The sequence below is a fragment of the Hyla sarda genome, chromosome 7, assembly GCF_029499605.1.
Source record: "Hyla sarda isolate aHylSar1 chromosome 7, aHylSar1.hap1, whole genome shotgun sequence".
NCBI classification, from domain to species: domain Eukaryota; kingdom Metazoa; phylum Chordata; class Amphibia; order Anura; family Hylidae; genus Hyla; species Hyla sarda.
In genome coordinates this window covers 4,792,093-4,812,377 of record NC_079195.1, presented here as the reverse complement: position 1 = coordinate 4,812,377, position 20,285 = coordinate 4,792,093, and the positions used below count along the sequence as shown (strand labels likewise).

General features: G+C 42.4%; 1 protein-coding gene across 3 annotated transcripts in view; it reads left to right on the top strand.

Annotated features, from left to right (window-relative positions):
* The window catches only part of LOC130281747 (uncharacterized), a 156,348-nt gene that overhangs the window by 20,479 nt on the left and 115,584 nt on the right, over positions 1 to 20,285 (top strand). For 2 of the 3 annotated variants that reach the window (XM_056529331.1, XM_056529330.1), the window contains exons 11-13: positions 5,029 to 5,079; positions 5,311 to 5,379; positions 8,753 to 8,800. In XM_056529331.1, coding sequence (XP_056385306.1) covers positions 5,029 to 5,079; positions 5,311 to 5,379; positions 8,753 to 8,800 — 168 coding nt within the window. Of the gene's footprint in view, positions 1 to 5,028; positions 5,080 to 5,310; positions 5,380 to 8,752; positions 8,801 to 11,474; positions 11,558 to 16,661; positions 16,725 to 20,285 lie in introns of those variants that run through there. The other variant, XM_056529332.1, reaches the window with a different exon arrangement.

The following is a 20,285-nucleotide window of genomic DNA, read 5'->3' as shown; positions in this document are numbered from 1 at the left end:
TTTAAAAGAAAACAATAAAACAGCTGAGTAATAGGGGACTTACTGCTGACAATCATGACATTTAACCCCTTGAGAACACAGCCAGGTTTAATTTTTAGTGTTTTTGTTTTTCTCTTTAAGAGATATAACGCTTTTATTTTTTTCATTTACAGACCCAAATGAGGCTTTTTGTTATTGTTGTGGTTATTTGGAAAACCAATTGTACTTAACAATAAAAATCCTTCTACCATATAATGCAAGAAAAGCAAATATAAAAAAAAAAATTTGGGGGGAAAAAGAAATCCACAATTTTTGCTACTTCTGGGTGGTTTTGTTTTTACACAGTGAACTTTATGGTAAAACTGCCATGTTCTCTTTATTCTGTGGATCAATACGATTAAAATGATCCCCATTGTTACATGCTCTACTATTATTGGACTACTCAAACTCATTTTTCCATATACAGGGTATATATATATATATATAATCAGTATTTTCCTCAGGGAGAAGACGCCACTTCTGGTGTAGGACAGAGATTTAAGTAGGCCGTTTAGCACTCCGCAGGCTCCTGGGTAAAAAAATATGCCTCTCGCCTCAGCCAAGCCAGATAACCCTGCTCTGTACTGACGAGGCGCAAGCAACACGAAACAGCTGTCTGCAGATGGGTCCTCTTTCCTTCTGGAGAGAGAGTTCTGGCTTGGCATAAATCCCAATCAGTTCTGAGACTTCTTAGGTTGGGCCTGAGCTGATTTGCAGGATGCACAACCTGTGTAGATGGTGTGGTGAGATAATTTGCATATATATATTTATTTATTTTTTTTTACATTTTTAAAGCCCCCATAGGGGACTATTAATTGCAATCATTAGTTTGCTATGTATTGTTCAGTATTATGAAATATCCTAGTGCTGATCAGTACTATAGGCATTATTTCTTCTTGTGCATCATTGTGTGATCACCATTGATCACGGCATCTATAGGGTTAATGGGCGGACATCAGTGTGTTCATTAGTGTGGCCTCTCTGCACCATTAATAGAGTCATATAACCAAAAATGAGGGCTTAATCTTGAAAAAGATAAAGGGAGGTTCAGTATCCAATACCAATAACAAATACCTAACAAGAGACACCGAAACACATATAATGCCACAAATATCAAATTTTATTGAATATTAGTGTACACTACAATAAAAATATATTAAAAGGAGCAGCAACAATCAGACTAAAAAGACTCGCTAAGACTATAATCCGCAAGAAGAAAAATAAATTATCAGTATTGTATTGCACAAATGTATCCATATGGTTGTAAACCAACATTAAAAGGCATAAAGTGCAATTAAATTATACGTATCTCAATTAAAAGAGTACATAATACGAGTGGAATAAACAGGGGAAAGCATCAAAATAGGAATAGAATGCTGCATATGGGAGTAATCCAGGAAGGATCAACAGAGTAAGACCGGGCGTAAACAGAATTCGGTGACAACTTATCCCTGGATCCCAAAAAAGTAAAGAAAATCCCATATGTGGCATGCCAAACGGGTATAGTCCTTTTTCCCGTGGACAATGAGTCACCCCTACACCGCGTTTCACACAGTGCTTTATCCGGGAGCATTCTGTCTGAAATAGCATAGGGGTGACTCGATGTCCACAGGTAATAGGACTATACCCCGTTTGGCATGCTACATATGTGACTTTCTTTACTTTTTCATTCTATTCCTAATTTTATGCTTATGGTGTTCTTTCCCCTGTTTATTCCACTTGTATTATGTGCTCTTTTAATTGAGATACTTATTAATAGTGTTGCTTGTGAATATTCACAATGCAAATTTTATTTGTGAATATCGCATATTTGCGAATTCGCGAATATAGCACTATATATTCGTAATTACGAATATTCATCTTTTTTTTTTTACAGTACACATCACAGTGATCACCCCTCTCTGCTTTCAGCTTGTGTGGTGTAAAGAAGGCTCTAATACTACTATGTGAGACTGGCGTGCAAATTTTTGCACATGCGAAAATTAGCATATGCTAATTTTCGCGTATGTTAATTTTCGCATACGCAAATTTTCGTATATGCAAAAATAAAACGATATTATATTACAAATATGCGAATTTAGCGAATATATAACGAATATTCCTCCATATATTTGCGAATTCGAATATGGCCTATGCCGCTCAACACTACTTATTAATTGCACTTTATGCCTTTTAATGTTTGTTTACAACCATATGGATACATTTGTGCAATACAATACTGATAATTTTTTTTTCTTGTGGATTATAGTCTTAGCGAGACTTTTCAGTCACATTTTTGCTGCTCCTTTTAATATATTTCTATTGTTGTGTATATTGATATTCAATAAAATTGATATTTGTGGCATCATATGTTTTTTTTGATTGTAACAGTTGTTGGTGGCTGGTGGTGCTAGTTGGTACTAGGCTTTTATACCCGCCCTACCTTGTACACAACTAAAACAAGAAAGAAGAGTGCTCCGTAGCGTAAAACCGCCACTCCAGGGTTCAATTTAAAGTGGTAAAAAACCCTTACCGAAGGCGGTTGTGTGAACTCACACACAACAATGGTCTGCGTGGATGAGAGAGTATATCTGGTTTGCAGCGTCCCCGACCTGGGCAATATTCAACAGGTGAGGACTTTCAAGGAGCGGTAGGGGGTATCGGCGCTGGCCAAGATCGGACACGTCCGGTGACGTGTCCGATCTTGGCCAGCGCCTTCTACCTTGTACACAGGGCCACCGTTAGGGGGGTACAGCCAATACCCCAGTAAGGGGCCCAGGGTACCTGGTTCTGTAAACTCCGGCTACATCATTCACCCCTCTGATCCCCCCGTGCCAATTTATTCCCCCTGTGCCAAATCATCTACCCTTTATTGCCCCTATGCCACATCATTTCCCCTTGATCTCCCCTGTGAAATTGAATTCCCTTTTTATAACCTCTGTACAAATTCATCACCCCCTCTTTACCACCCCCTGTGATATGTCATCCCCCCCCGTGCTATTTCTTTCTGTCAGGATCCGGACTGGTATGCAGCAAGGACACTGGAGGTGGATCCTCTGTGTCAGTGAGGTGATGGCGTGGGCCGTACCAGGGAAACGGAATCTAAGGGGTCACTGGTTTTCACCAGAGCCCGCCGCAAAGCAGGATGGACTTGCAGCGGCAGGTAACCCCCAGGTCGTTCCACCCGATAGCGACTCAATCCCACTAACAGCTGAGTCAGGCGCGGTACACAGGGACAAGGCAAGGTCGGACGTAGCAGAAGGTCAGGGCAGGCAGCAAGAGTCGTAGTCAGGGGCAACAGCAGAAGGTCTGGGTACACAGGCTTGGGAACACAGTAAACGCTTTCTCAGGGCACTAAGGCAACAAGATCCAGCCGGGACAGGAAGGGGAAGTGGGCTTTTATAACATTGGAAGTGATTGACACTGATTGGGCCAGGCACCAATTAGTGGTGCACTGGCCCTTTAAATCTCAGAGAGCCGGCGCGCGCGGCCCCGCTCTCTAGGGCGCGCGCGCCGGCTCTCTGAGATTTTAAGGGACGTGACTGCCGGGGAACGGGACAGGTGAGTGGATTGGGATGCGGGTCTGACCTGGGTGCTGCAGAGAGGAGAACACCGCGAGTGCTCCGGGGAGGAGCAGGGACCCGGAGCTCTCGGCGTAACACTTTCTACCTTTTATCCCACCTGTGACATTTCATTCCCCTTTATTCCCCCTGTGCCAAGTCATCCCTCTTACCCCTTGTGCCATATCACTTTTCCCCTTCCATCTTTCCCCTGCTGTTCTTCTAACCTGGCCAGCAGGCTCAGATGAAGGGGCTCTCAGTGGATTTGACTTTCTATTGACGACCTTTTAAAGCCACCGTTGCTCACAACTTTTCAGTGAGTGCCTCGCAGAGGATATCAGGAGAATGTCAAAGCTGCTGAGAGCTCCTGCACCTGAGCCTGTTGGCTAGGTAAGAATAACAGGGAGAGGAGGAAAGGGGAAAAGTGATGTGGCACAAGGAGTGAGGAGGGCATGATTTGGCACAAGGGGATAAAGAGGGAATTAAAGGGGTTATCCAGGAAAAAATTTTTTTTTAATATATCAACTGGCTCCAGAAAGTTAAACAGATTTGTAAATTACTTCTATTAGCTCTCTGATGACACCTGTCTCGGGAACTGTCCAGAGTAGAAGCAAATCCCCATAGCAAACCTCTTCTACTCTGTGCAATTCCCGAGACAAGCAGATATGTCAGTAGAGAGCACTGTTGCTAGACAGAAAAGAACAACTCAACTTCAGCAGCTGATAATTATTGTAAGGATTAAGATTTTTTAATAGAAGTAATTTACAAATCTGTTTAACTTTCTGGAGCCAGTTGATATATAATTTTTTTTTTTTTCTGGAATACCCCTTTAAATAGCATAGGGGTGGTAAAGGGGATGATGAATTTACGTAGAGGGTAATAAAAGGGGAATGATATGGCACAGGGAGGGATCAAGGGGAAATGATGTGGCACAGGGGTAAGGGCGGATGATTTGGTACAGGGAACAAGAGGAATAAAGTGGCACAGCAGGTTCATGGGGGACGAATGAAATGGCTCTGGGGATGAAATGGCACAAGGTGTTGATAAGGGGAGATTAAACGACACTGGGAGATTCCACTGTAATATAGCTTTGTATCATGTTTTATAGGTAATTACACTCTGGAGTGAGTACAGGACAGAATTCCATCATTTAGAAGGATTTTTAAGCCTTTTCCACAATAGGGGGCATCTCTTAATAGGGGGCATCTCTTAATAGGGGGCATCTCTTAATAGGGGGCATCTCTTAATAGGGGGCATCTCTTAATAGGGGGCATCTCTTAATAGGGGACATCTCTTAATAGGGGACATCTCTTAATAGGGGACATCTCTTAATAGGGGACATCTCTTAATAGCAGACACTTTTTTCCCCGCTATTGGGAGATTCTACTGTATCACATGACTACTACTAGTATTGTCTGAATGTATTAGACGCATTGTACAGGTTTAATTGTTATTTTTTATTTCCCATTAGGTTAATTTTGGTTGCTTTGCAGATGACGCTCTTCACACAAAGGAAACATTGGTAAGAAATCCGACCTCCCATAATGTCTTCTCCTCATGTCTCCGTGTGATATCTCCTCATACATCTCCTATATACCACTAACTTAGGTTCTATACAGAAGATCAATAGATTGTGATAACTGATTCTTTAGAAAACAATCTAAGAAATCCTTCTCCTCTATCTGCTGATAATGATATTGGGAGATTAGTTTATTTAACGTACAACTAACAAATAACATAACGTGTATTACAGAAAACATTTCTCAAGGCTCTCGGTGAAGATCTTAGGCCTGCGCTAATAGATCTTCTTAAAACTCTAAAGGTAAATCGATTTTTTTATTTTCCAATGTCAATGTCATTTTAATAGGACAATAGAGATCAGATTCTTATTACACAGATTTGGGTAAGATCCACCATCAAACATACAGTATATATCCTGCAACATATATTGCAGGTAGTTTATATATTGTTTATCTGTAGGGTCAGTGATGAGCCCAGGTGGCAGAGGGGGAAGTAGAGAAATTCTCCAGGACTGTAAAACAGACAATATTTTATAGTAATGTACAGATTAGTAGATTCCATGATTTTGGAGAAATACAGAGATAAAGGCTGAAATGGTCCCAGAAAGGCGACTAAATCTTATATTACTACTGGGATCTCAGCTCCTTGTCCTAAAGGGTCTATAGAGATCAGGGGCACGAGCCCCAACACTAATGTATTAAATTGCCAACAATTTAGCTATAAAAGAAGTTGGAGATAATGGCAGGCTTAGATACACTAACATTGGTGTCTCAGGCACAGACAAAGCCTCATCAATATCTGACACGAGACATGACTAGAAATGATCCTGTCTGGGCCAAAATGGGCGCCACTGGAAATAAAATTAAATTCATTAACTATCATAAACTACCTGAGCTGAGCCCCTAAATATTACTAACCTGGCAGCATTACAGACACAGGTGAATGAGGAAACGCTTGTCTTATAATGAACAGAAATACAATTACACACCTTACCCAATAACTAACCGGATAACCCCCTAATCTGTAGAATAATGAGAACAACAAGTGACCTGAAAAGTAATCGTCCAGTGTTCACCCCAACAATCGAGTGCTTAGATATGCAAACAACTGCAACTGGCCTTAAAGGGGTTCTCCACCACAAGGTGACTTTAGTACTTACCTGGCAGACAGTAATGGACATGCTTAGGAAGGATCTGCGCTTGTCTTGGGGCTAAATGGCTATGTTGTGATATTACCATAATATCTTTTTGTGAAATGGCCATTATTTCCTGTAAGAGTTCCTTCCCTCCAACTACAACTAGCAACAACTTGAACTGAAACGTGATACAGATGGGCAATAGTAAGGGATGATTTGGTTGCACTCCCTGCTGACGACGTGGCAGACAGACATATATATATATATATATATATATATATATATATATATATATATATATACATACAGTACAGACCAAAAGTTTGGACACCTTCTCATTCAAAGAGTTTTCTTTATTTTCATCACTATGAAAATTGTAGATTCACACTGAAGGCATCAAAACTATGAATTATCACATGTGGAATTATATACATAACAAAAATGTGTGAAAATCTGTCCTATTCTAGGTGGAAAGTGTCCCCAAGTGCAGTCACAAAAACCATTAAGAGCCTCAAAGAAACTGTCTGTCATGCAGAGCGCCCCAGGAAAGATAATTGCAAGATAATAGTGAACACAGTAACCACCAAGCTGGATTACCACAGCTTAACATATCGCACAGTGACTGCACACTGCTGAGAGCTCCCGCCATCATTTCAAACAGCGCGCGACGCCTCATGATGAGGCCTAGCTGGAGGTCAGCGCACGCGAGCATCACAGTCACCACAAAAACGCAATTCACAGCAGCGCTGCTAACAGGAAAACTGGTCTTGAAAGGCTTGGATACACCGCCATCCCCAGCACACCTACCCTGATATTCATCATAAAACCAGCACCTATAGAAACATCAGCCTGTCCCCCAGGAAATTGGCCCCATCATAGAAACTAATGTGTATATAACAGCAAATCTCAGGATAATACCGTACTGCACTTCAGTAAGGTAATGACACCTCACTCAGTATTCACACTCAGTATTATAACTAATAATGACCCCCTCACTCAGTATTCACGCCTTCCTTGTGCCCCTACAGAATAATAATGTCCCTCAGTACCCCCACTCAGTAATGGTGCCCATAAGTGCCCTTTTTCAACTTTGTAATTGTGACGTGACCCCATAATGTCTCTAATCAGTAAGAATGCTCCTTTATGTCTACACTCTATTGTTCAATGACAGTGCCCACTTAGTGTCCCCACTCAGTAATAGTGTCCCCCTTAAAGGAGTAGTCCAGTGGTGACTCAGTGGTGAGCAACTTATCCCCTATCCTTAGGATAGGGGATAAGTTGCAGATCGCGGGGGGTCCGACCGCTGGGGCCCCCCGCGATCTCCTGTACGGAGCCCCGACAGCCCACGGGAAGGGGGCGTGTCAAGCTCCGTACGAGGCGGTGGCCGACACGCCCCTCAATACAATTCTATGGCAGAGCCGAAGCGCTGCCTTCGGCAATCTCCGGCTCTGCCATTGAGATGTATTGATGGGGCGTGTCGGCCGCCGCTTCGTGCGGGGGTCGACACCCGCTATCTGGGCGGAGAGCCGGGGCCCCATACAGAGAGATCGCAGAGGGCCCCAGCGGTTGGACCCCCCGCGATCTCAAACTTATCCCCTATCCTTAGGATAGGTGATAAGTTTTTCACTACTGGACTACCCCTTTAATGATCCTTTAGCCAATTGATGTAAATACATATATAGTAAGAAAAATGAAAAATTGCAACTCAGCTCACTCACCACACGAACCACAAGTGAAGGGGTTGCTTTGTAATCTGCAGCGCTGGAGCTCGGATGAAGCGGGCCGCCTGCCCGTATAGACAAACAATGGAAAATTGGGGGATCCAGCTTCTCAGCAAGTGGCTGTTAAAATCCAAAACTTTAATTAAGGTAAGAAAACATGGCAAATTAGTACTAAAAACAGACACACCTAAGGCGTGTCCGTTTTTAGTACTATTTCTCCATGTTTTATTGCTTTAATTAAAGTTTAGATTTTATCAGCCACTTGCTAAGAAGCTGGATCCACCATTTTTCCATTGTTAGATACATATATAGCAGTGGCCACCTGGAAATCGGGGATATTGCCCATAGATTCACCATTGATCCCAGAACAGAGAGATGCTGCTGCCCCCATCAGGAGGAGGAGTGACGGTGTCTGCAGCCTCAGGCCTTAGAGAATGACCACTTCTCCAGGGATGATCGGTACCGGCCCATAATATGGATCAATAAGGGTCCTGGGAGTCAGAGCTCAGACTTACAAAGTGTCTCATCAGGTCTCGTCTTACTGATCCTTCTCCTTGTGCCGAGAACAGGAATAAGATTTTCATTTCCAGCCAACACCAATGGGTTAATCCCCCAATAATCCACCTGTGGACGGATATTTCTGTAACATATAACTTATTCCGGAAGAATATTGTAGAGTAAATATCTGTAAGATTCTCAATAACTGCATATAGGAAACCACAATAAGGATAATAACTTCTGATCAATCTCCTTATAGGATATTACATGGGGCTGAGGAATAGATCATGTGACCTAATTATCCCATTATTTTATTACAGGACCTTCTCATACAAAAAGGAATAGCTGGCAAACTTGTATGTGATGTGGTAAGTGATGAATATATAATATAGGACACTGTATAGATCGTATAGATAAAAACCCGGATCATCCAAGAAAGGAATAAATCCGGAATCTCTCAGGGAGAAAGACAGAGGGACAGTTAGGCAGACAGTGAGAGAGATATAGGGATAGACATAGGACAGACATAGGGAACAAAGAATAACAGACAGTGTGTGTGTGTGTGTGTGTGTGTGAACAGTAGCCACATTTCTCATGCAGGAGTCCTGATCTATAACATCTGCAATACACAGATCCTATAGGGGCTATGCAAGGATCCACAACATATAGTGATCAACCCCAGACTGTGCGTGTGGGCTGATCATAGAGGGACCTCCTGTGCATTCATACCACAAAGCCCAGCAAGCCTTTTTAAAAGAAAAAACATGACAAGCAATGAACTGAGCAAAGCTGTGCTGCGGCAGACCTGTATGATAGCGATACATATGCAAAGCGCCCTAAACACAGCAGAGCGCCTTTACTCACATCTATGGGGATTAATTGCTAAATCAGTGTACCTACAGGTTACATAGCAGTGGACTAAAAAGTGGGCTCAAAAACAACGCCTCAGTATTATTAGCTTTATAAAGACACTGTACATTTATTTTACGGGTTCAATGAAACACACATTATATCTTACTAGTTGTTAAACAGCAGCAAAGTAAAAAGGTCATGCATGTGACAGGGATTATACTTGTGAACATATTTTTAATGAATATTGTTGGGTTCATCAAAAACCTTCAACAATAGCTAAAAATATTTCTGGTCAAGGAATTTTCGGTCCTAGATGACCTGTTTTTTCATCTCTGTCTTTTCTCCCCCTCCCCCCCCCCCCCCCCCCCACTGCTACACACAAGGATAGCACGAGCCCAAGGAGGAGTTTGGTCACGGTTAGCCTTTGGAGTGTGTTCCTGAGGTGGTGGAGGGTTATGCATTGACTGAGCCTAGCACTAGTGGGTGGTAGGCATAGTGGGGATACTGTAAGGAATCATGGCGGATGTGCTGAGGGAGAACAAGGAGCCCAGAATCACACATCAAAAGTTCTTACCGAGAGAAGTGGTGGGGATGACGAAGAGGAGTTTAGAGAGAGGATGTCTGCAGGTCTATTGGTCTGAATATCCCAGGAGCAGGTGATGGTGACACTGGTGCTGGACCTGAAAGCTTGAAAAAAAAAAACTTTCTAGAAAATGCATAGTTGGGTGGTAATGTACAGGGGCACAGTCGGGTGGTGATGTACAGGGGCACAGTGAGGTGGTGATGTACAGGGACACAGTCAGGTGGTGATATACAGGAGCACAGTCAGGTATTGATGTACAAGGTCACAGTCGGGTGGTGATGTACGGGGGCACTGTCAGGTGGTGATGTACAAGGGCACAGCCGGGTGGTGATGTACAAGGGCACAGTCGGGTGGTGATGTACAAGGGCACAGTCGGGTGGTGATGTACAATGGCACAGTCGGGTGGTGATGTACAATGGCACAGTCGGGTGGTGATGTACAAGGGCACAGTCGGGTGGTGATGTACAAGGGCAGTCTGGTGGTGTTGTACCCAGCTCTTTACGGTATTCTGCTCTATGGAAATTCTTTACTATGTTACCAGATGCAGGAAATAAGACAGTGTCGTATATGCAGAGAGAAAGTAAGGCACAGACAGGGAATGAATTTAGGAATTAGGCCCTACATCAGAACATGGAGAGGTGTCACAATGCCTAGTTATAAGAATATCTAGTCTGCCACTGCCTGATGTCTGCTGTCTAGTGTCTACAGTTCACAATCATGTGGGGTTGAGGGTGGGCCACTCCATGCAGTTGTCAGTGTGCAGAACATTCCATGCTATCCAGAATTTGACTACTTCCAGTAGCCCTTGGTGCTTGTAGTTTTAACTAGGCCTACGCATACATAACCCATGATCCTTCAAAAAAAGATTATTCTAGTGCCTATTTTTGACAAAAAAAAAAACTGTTGCTACTCCCAGAAAGGGACAATTTTTGAACCCTCGGAAAAATCCTTGACATCATCTTCACTTCACAGACTAAAATGCTGTTGCTACTCCCAAAAAGGAAGATTTTTTTTTTTATTGTATAATTTTTTTTTCAAATATGACAAAACATTGACTTCTTCATGACCCCATAGAGTATCCTCAATTTCATGCATGCCAGCATCACCATGAAGTCAGAATTGTACGATTTATTTTTTCAAAATTTCAAAACCAAATTTTTTAAATTTTCTAACTTTTGTCAGGTTCTTTTCTATTTTCTGACAACCTCACCAATCCTCTTTCTACTTTCAAAAAGGGATTATTTTTCCAACACTATGAAAAAGTCACTGCATCTCCCGAATAAGCCAAAAAATTAAGGGAGCATACTAAAGAAGCTGTTGGTTACCATGGGTTACCGCAGGTCACCATAAGTTCACCATTAAACAACTTTAAAACTAGTTGAACGCATACTTAATAGTGTTATACAGGAGATTACAGCTGTTAGGCAGTGTTATAAAGGGGTTTAGGGGCTTATTTCATTGAGGATTCACGTTGAACCGAGCTGAACCAGTAAATTAGAAAACTTTTCAAAAGGTTTGCTCATCTCTACTCTGGAATTTATTCTTTTATCTTCTTCTTGTGTTTTTCAAGTAATGTTTTTTCCATAATGTCTCTTATTTCTCTTCAGACTAAGCCCCTTTTAGGTGATCAACCTGTCATTGATCTTGGTAGTCTTGCTGGTAAATAGAAGATCTCCCCGCACCGCACAAGGTAAGCGGAGTTAAAACCCATCATTACACATCCCAGTCATCCTCAGATAAAATGTTGCCCATAAAGGGAACCTTTCCCAGTAATAATCCAGTCCAGTCTGCAGGGCTCAGGATATAGAGCAGGAGGAGCTGAGCTCATCCATATACATTGTGTTAGGGAAGATCCGGGAGAACGTTTCCCTGGCTGATATATTCAGTCTGAAGTATACGGCACCTGCTGTATTGTACCAGTGTAGCCCCATGTTATGGCTCCATACCATCTATATGATATTCTTCCCATCGATAGTTTTCCCTCTTATCTATAGTGATCCCATATTGGTAATAATAGGAAACCCTACAGGAGATTTACAGTAATGGGAGAAGAATGAGGCATTCCCCGCACCCACCGACCTGCTCGCTCTCTTCATTCTCTTCTGGCTATTAGAAGAATCTTCTATGTCATTTCACCGGTCACAATAATACCTCATCTTATTCTATTGACACAATCTTTTAATCTCTTCCCATAAGATTTAACCCCTTAAGGACTGAGCCCTTTTTCACCTTAAGGACTGAGCCCTTTTTTGCAATTCTGACCATTGTCAATTTATGCATTAATAACTCTGGGATGCTTTTTACCAAAATCCCCAAATTTCATTAAAATTAAGAAATGTTTGCATTTTTCTAACTTTGAAATGCTCTGCTTGTAAGGAAAATGGATATTCCAAATAAATTATACATTGATTCACATATACAATATGTCTACTTTATGTTTCCATCATAAAGTTGACAAGTTTTTACTTTTGGAAGACATCAGAGGACTTCAAACTTCAGCAGCAATTTTCCAATTTTTCCCGGAAATTTCAAAATCTGAATTTTTCAGGGACCAGTTAAGTTTGAAGGGGATTTGGGGGGCTTTCACGTTGGAAATACCCCAAAAATTACCCCATTAAAAAATACACCCCTCAAAGGTGTTGCACAGGAATAGCAGCAAAGTGAATGAGAAAATTTAAAAACTTCATTTTTTAGACTCGCCTGTTCCTGTGGACCCAGTTTTTGAATTTTTACAAGGGGTAAAAGGAGAGCAATCCCACCAAAATTTGTAACCCTATTTCTCTTGAGTAAGGAAATACCTCATATGTGGATGTAAAGTGCTCCGTGGGTGCACTAGAGGGCTCAGAAGGGAAGGAGCGACAATAGGATTTTGGAGAGCGAGTTTTTTTTTAATGGTTTTTGGGGGGCATGTCACATTTAGGAAGCCCCTATGGTGCCAGAAGAGAAAAAAAAACACATGGCGTACTACTTTGGAAACTACACCCCTCAAGGAACGTAAAAAGGGGTACAGTGAGCCTTAACACCCCACAGGTATTTGATGACTTTTCATTAAAATCGGATGTGTAAATGAAACTTACATTTTTTTTCACTAAAATGCATTTTCCCCCCCAAATTTCACATTTTTACAAGGGGTAATAGTAGAAATGCCCCCCAAAATTTGTAACCACATTTCTTCTGAGTATGGAAATACCCCATGTGTGGATGTCAAGTGCTCTGCTGCCGCACTACAATGCTCTGAAGAGAAGGAGCGCCACTGAGCTTTTGAAGAGTGAATTTGTTTGGAATGGAAGTCAGGGGCCATGTGCGTTTACAAAGCCCCCTGTGATGCCAGAACAGTGGGCCCCCCACATGTGACCTCATTTTGGAAACTGGGTGCAGTGAGCATTTACTCCCCACTGGCGTTTGACAGATCTTTGGAACAGTGGGCTGTGCAAATGAAAACTCACTTTTATTATTTTCATGGACCACTGTTCCAAAAATCTGTCAGATACCTGTGGGGCGTAAATGCTCACTATACCCCTTATTACATTCCATGAAGAGTGTAGTTTCCCAAATGGGGTACATGTGGGGGGGGGGTCCATTGTTCTGGCACTATGGGGGCTTTGCAAACACACATGGCCTTCAATTCCTAACAAATTTTCTCTCCAAAAGCCCAGTTGCGCTCCTTCTCTTCTGAGCATTGTAGTTTGTCCGCAGATCACTTTACAGTCACATATGGGGTATGTTCTTGCTCAGAAGAGATAGGGTTAAAAATTTTGGGGGACTTTTTTTCCTATTCTCCCTTGTGAAAATGAAAAATTTTGGGTAACACCAGCATTTTAGTTACATTTTAATTCTTTTTCCCATCGTACTTTAATCAAAATTTGTCAAACACCTGTGGGGTGTTAAGGCTCACTATACCCCTTATTACGTTCCGTGAGGGGTGTAGTTTCCAAATTGGGGTCACATGTGTGTATTTATTTTTTTGCGTTTATGTCAGAACCACTGTAAAATCAGCCACCCCTGTGCAAATCACCAATTTAGGCCTCAAATGTACATTGTGCGCTCTCACTACTGAGCCTTGTTATGCGTCCGCAGAGCATTTTACATCCACATATGGGGTATTTCAGTACTCAGGAGAAATTGCGCTACAAATTTGGGGGGTCTTTTTTTCCTTTTACCTCTTGTGAAAATAAAAAATATGGGGCAACACCAGCAGGTTAGTGTAATTTTTTCAATTTTTTTACACTAACAGGCTGGTGTAGACCCCAACTTTTCCTCTTCAGAAGGGGTAAAAGGAGAAAAAGCCACAAAAATTTGTAACTCAATTTCTCCCGAGTACGGAAATACCCCATATGTGTCCCTAAACTGTTTCCTTGAAATACGACAGGGCTCCGAAGTGAGAGAGCGCCATGTGCATTTGAGGCCTAAATTAGTGATTGCATAGGGGTGGACATAGGGGTATTCTATGCCAGTGATTCCCAAACAGGGTGCCTCCAGCTATTGCTAAACTCCCAGCATGCCTGGACAGTCAGCTGGAGGCTCCGTTTTGGAAACACTGTTGTACGATATGTTTTTTATTTTTATTGGAGGGGACAGTGTAAGGGGTGTATATGTAGTGTTTTACCCTTTATTATGTGTTAGTGTAGTGTAGTGTTTTTAGGGTACATTTGCACTGGCGGGGGGTTACGGTGAGTTTCCCCGCTAGGAGTTTGAGCTGTGGCGGAAAATTTGCTGAAGCTCCCACTTGAAGCAGGAAACTCACTGTAAACCTGCCCGTGTGAGTGTACCCTGTACCCTGTACATTCACGGGGGGAAACCTCCAGCTGTTGCAAAACTACAACTCCCAGCATGCAACAGCTGGGAGCACACTGGTTGGAAAACCTTCAGTTAGGTTCCGTTACCTAACTCAGTATTTTCCAACCAGTGTGCCTCCAGCTGTTGCAAAACTACAACTCCCAGCATGTACTGATCACCGAAGGGCATCTTGGGACAGCAGTTTGCTGTCCGTGCATGCTGGGAGTTGTAGTCTTGCAAGATTTAGAGGGCCACGGTATAGAAACAACCGCACAGTGATCTCCAAACTGTAGCCCTCCAGCTGTTGCAAAACTACAAATCCCAGCATGCCCAAACAGCAAACAGCTGTCTGGGCATGCTGGTAGTTGTAGTTTTGCAACATCGGGAGGGCTACAGTTTAGAGACCACTGTATATTGGTCCCCAAACTGTAGCTCTCCAGATGTTGCTAGGCAACTCACTGGCTTCCGTAGTCTGCAGCAGGGAGCCAGTCGCACGTCATCACCGCCCCCACACCGATGGTGTGTCACCCTCCAGCGCCGGTCACAGGACAGTTCCCCCGTTCTGCCTAGACTACTGTGGGTGGGCAGAACCGAACTTTAACCCCCCCGCCCCCGATCTGGTATTGGTCGGTCACTTCTGACCGACCAATAGCAGGGATAGGAGAGGTGGCACCCCTGCTACCTCACTCCTATCCCTTCAGGGGGATCGTGGGTGTCTTGGACACCCCTGATCCCCCTTATTTTCCGGGTCACCGGAGACCCGAATGACCCGGAATCGGCCGCTAGCCAACATGGGGGGGGGGGTCTCAGGATCCCTCTCGGCGATGTTCCGGGATGCCTGCTGAATTATTTCGGCTAGCCGGCTAGTGGCAGGGAGCAGGTACCTGTACGCCCTCAATCCTTAAGGACTCTAAAACAAGGGCATACAGGTACACCCTCCATCCTTAAAAGATTAATATGAAAGTATAAACCTGGAAATGAGAAATGGAGAAAGGGAAAATGTGCGCACGGTGTATTCCAGTCTGTGGGACCTACACAACTTCTGTAGGATCCTTGTAGAGAAGACAGATGTTAGTTTGTTCCTGATCTTTCTATTGTGTTGAATATAGATGATAAGGCCGGCCTAGAGGGTGGAGCTTACATGTCTATACTACTGTATACACATTTTATGGAGAGAAATTGTTTCTAGTGCCATATATTGCAGGTAGTGTCTCTACAAGTCAATGTCCAACCCATTAAGAAGCCTTAAAACAGGGATTTTAACCAAAAACTATTTCCCCGGGTGCCTGTAAGATTTCCTGCGACCACCGACAGTCTCTACAATTAGAAATAATTCTCCCCGACCCCTGTGATCTACTGTTATACAAGGAGCCGAGGGGAAGGTTCATCCTGCAGCCGGAACCAAATACAAAGAGATCAGATCTGATGTTTATAAGAAGATGATAGGGAAATTGGTGATCCCCGGGGACATCAAGATCATTTCTTTATATCTAGTGTAGAATCAAAGAGCAGGATTCAGAGGTAATATTAGTATTATTCCTTTATGAACATTGGGGAAATAAATAAAGAGCTTGCCAGGGTCTGGTAGTAAATGAATTGTCCATAGGTTCAGGGTTCTCCCTCCATTAGGGGGCACTAGAGAACAAGTTATTTTTCTCCTTGAGGAGAGATACTTTACATACTTTTTTTCCCCAGGTTGCATTTACCTGACCTCTAGGACACGTCACTTCCTCAGATCTAATAGGATCAGCACAGTAATAGGAATACATTGTTGTGGCCCCTGAACGCTGTTTCTGTCCATACGTAGAAATCTTTTGGGTTCATAGTCTCTTAGAAGCCGATAAGACACGTTGTTCCTGGCCTCTGCACTGAGTATGATCTTGTATAAAGATCAGAGAATCCAGAAGAAAGAAAGAAGCAATGAATTTGTCTCCTTGCAGTTTATTGTGGGATGTGTGTATTATGGGAAATGTTTGTGTCCACTTCATCACTTACTGATCTCTTCTCTTTATTTCTAGGGACGTTGGACATAAATAGTAGAGAAGTAGAATGCGTGCAATAAAAAAGACATAAAACCATAAATTCATCTTTTGATTTTCTTTCTATATATATATATATTTATTTGTTTGTGAAATTTTACAATGTCCCAGCAACATACAAATAACATAAAGGAAAAAAAAAAAAAAACAGGGATAAGTAAAAGAAAAGGTATCAATGAGAGTTCCCACGAATTATCAACATCACATTTCATAATATCTAAGAGACAAGTCAATAGTAGAAATAGATTACGGGTGAAATGACAAAAGATCAGTCCCGAAGCAATCAATACAATACAGATTATCTCCGTTGACGTCATCTAAGAATTAAACATCGTCTTCAAGAGTGGTTTGAGCTAATTATAAGCTTGGAGGAGATCCCTCTGTCATGTCTCAATATAAAGAAGGTAAGAATGGAATTTTTGGTCCAGCAGATGCTCCATTAATGCTTACACCAGGTGGTGCAGGAAAAATAAATAAATAAAAAAGAGAGAATAAAATAGGGATCAAGAAAGAAGATGGTCCTGGGCAGTCTTACAGGTGTTGCTCTGTTTCTCCACCTAGTCATCCCAATCCCTCCAAATTTTTTGAAACCGAGGAAGAAGATTATCAGTCATGGCCGAGAAATGCTCCATCCTCCGAACCTCCATGATTCTGTTTATCAAGTTTTGGACTGTCGGGCTATCTGTTTGTTTGTTTTTTTCAAATTCTGAGCAATTAGGCATTTAGCCGCTGTTAAAATAAATTGGAAAAGTCTAGTCTTCTGTTTATGGAGTCCCGGAGGGGGGGAGATTTAGGAGGTATGTCAATGGGTCTAACAGAATCGGTGTACCCAGGATCCCACGTACCATAGATTGTACCTCCAATCAAAAATGACGGAGTGAGGAACAATCCCCAAAAATGTGTGGGAGGCAGTCCGGATCCATACCACTTCTCCAACACCTGGAGGACAACTGTGGATAAAAGCGACTAAGAACCTCAGGAGTGTGATACCAGTGGCATAATATCTTATATTGGTTCTCTTTCTGAGAGACACATGATATGGCCTTCACTCTATGTGACCATATCGTCCTCCAGGTATCCAGAGACACAGGGCCACCCAAATAAGATTCCCGCTTAGACATATAAGACATATAAGGTTGCCGGATGGTGATGGTGATGGTGAGGGTGATGCCAGATGGTCAGGTGGAGAAATTAAGATATTGGAATCTTGGAGATAGAAATAAGGCTTCACTCACCACTTCTTCCTAAGGTGCTTTTATTTCATCCTACAACAGTGGGGGACACTGGTAGTAGGTGTCCCCCACTGTTCAAGGATTAAAAAAAAGCACCTTAAGAAGAAGTGGTGAGTGCAGTCTTATTTCTATCTCCAAGAATCTATCTATATACCTGGATTTGCACCTCCACAGAGTGCTAACACAGCAACACACCATTAAAGCTCAAATGGGGTGGGTTAGTTGAAGGTGGTGGTTGGTGTCGGGATTGTTAAATTGTGAATAATGGCGCAATAGAAACAAAGATATTGACTTGGTAGCAGGAACTTATCTTTTAGGGCTTGAAAGGGTAGAATTAAGTGTTGGAGAGGGTCTATAATATCAACTATGTGGAACATTTTGGCATTGACCCAGGGAGAAATCATCTCCAGATCATCACTGTCGGGTATAGAAGGATTAAATAGGAGGGGAGTTAGCAGAGATATAGAAGATCAAGGGGTAGTTTGCAGTCACCTTTGCCAAAATATGAAGGGTCAATTTCATAGAACCAAGTAGGTTCCTTGACGTAGAGGAAGTGGGCGAGGACCACAGAAGAGAGCATGGGTGTGTGGGATCCAACCACAATTTTTCAATTTCTGTCCATTTGTTGCATGCAAGGAAATGAGTCAGCGAAGGGATTCTCTTCAAATGGACCGCATGGTAATATTTAAATATGTCCGGCATGGCCAATCCCCCATGCTCCTTCTTTGCCGTAAGGGTGGAGAGTGCTAGTCTATGTCTCCCTCCCTTCCAGACAAGTCTAAGTAAAGACTATTGGAACCTTCTAAGCCCCCCCCCCCCCCCCCCGGGTATCGGTATGGGCAGGCTTTTCCCAACAGTAAATTCATTCATACGACAAAACGGAAGTAATTTTGTTTATAAAGTGAAGAGGATTTCAAGGACTCCTGCCACCTATATGGGTAATTTGATTTAAGATTACAAAGTTCCGGATCAGGCATGTTAATAGGTAGAGCTTCAGTCTTATTGTTATTTAACTTATATCCTGACATGTGGCCATAAGTTTTTAAAATTGAGTGAAGAGAAGGGAGGGAAGTTAACGGTTAGACAGTGTTAGGAGTATGTAGTCAGCAAAGAGCGATATTTTATATTAATTGTGTTTTACATTAACCCCTGTTATATCTGGACATTTACATATGAGAGCTGCGAGTGGTTCTATACTTAATATAAACAATAAGGGGGAATAGGGGACATCCCTGACGGGTTCCGTTGCGAATGTGTAGTTTTGGGGAGATGGCATGGGGAAGTTTAATTTGAGCAGAGGGGAAAGTGTACAATTGTTGTATAGCTGATAGGAAAGAGACAGATATACCATAGGCACCAAGGGTAGACATCATGAACGGCCAGCTTAGGCAGTCAAGCGCTTTTTCTGCGTCTAAACTCAAAGTTCTTTGGATTTCATTTTATTCAGGATATCGCTAAGGTCTATAGTGCGCCTGCTATTACCCCCAGCCTGTCTATGAATAGTAAAGCCTACTTGATCTTTGTTTATAAAATAGGGTGTGGCATTTCTTAATCTATTTGTAAATATTAGAGATGAGCGAACTTTTCAAAAATTCGATTCGGCCGAATCGCTGAATTTTCCCGAAAAGTTTGTTTCGATACGAATTTATTTGTGGCGAATCGATATTAAAAAAGGATATTTCTAGCCTACATACAGCTATTGGGGTATAGAACACTTTGCTGTGTCCTAAAACGCATATGGAGTGTGCTGGGGTAGTGAAATAATTCTGTTATTCAGAATAGCATGCAGATTACCGGCATCACTCTTAGAATCACTGCCGCACAGCAGCACAATGACAGAGCCTGGTGGTGGCATCAGTGTCAGGAGACCATATAGTGACTGAATGACATAGCGTGGACATGTTGGCAGCAAGAGGAGACCATTTAGTGGCTGAATGGCACAGCGTGGAGTTGGCTGATGCACTAGTACACTACACACCAGATCTTCACAATCCCCCCCCCCAAAATAAACAACACAATATATTAAATTTTTGACAAAGATTTCTCATAGGTAGCACCCGCTATCCAAAAATTTTAAATTTCCAGACCCAGGCCCCCCTCTGCGGCATCAGGAACCCATATATTGCCTGAAGGACACAGCCTGGAGTTGGCTGATGCACCAGTACACACCCGGGCTTCACAATCCCCTCCAAAAAACACCAACATTTTAGAATTTTTTTAAAGAAATACCTTTGTGTAAGAACAAGCAGATATCCAACAGTTCACTAGACTCTATAATGCAGGACGGTGGACCACCCAAAGACATTCTTCTCAAAAATAATAAATCACACAATGTTTGCATTTTTTTTACAAAAACTAATTCAATATGTGT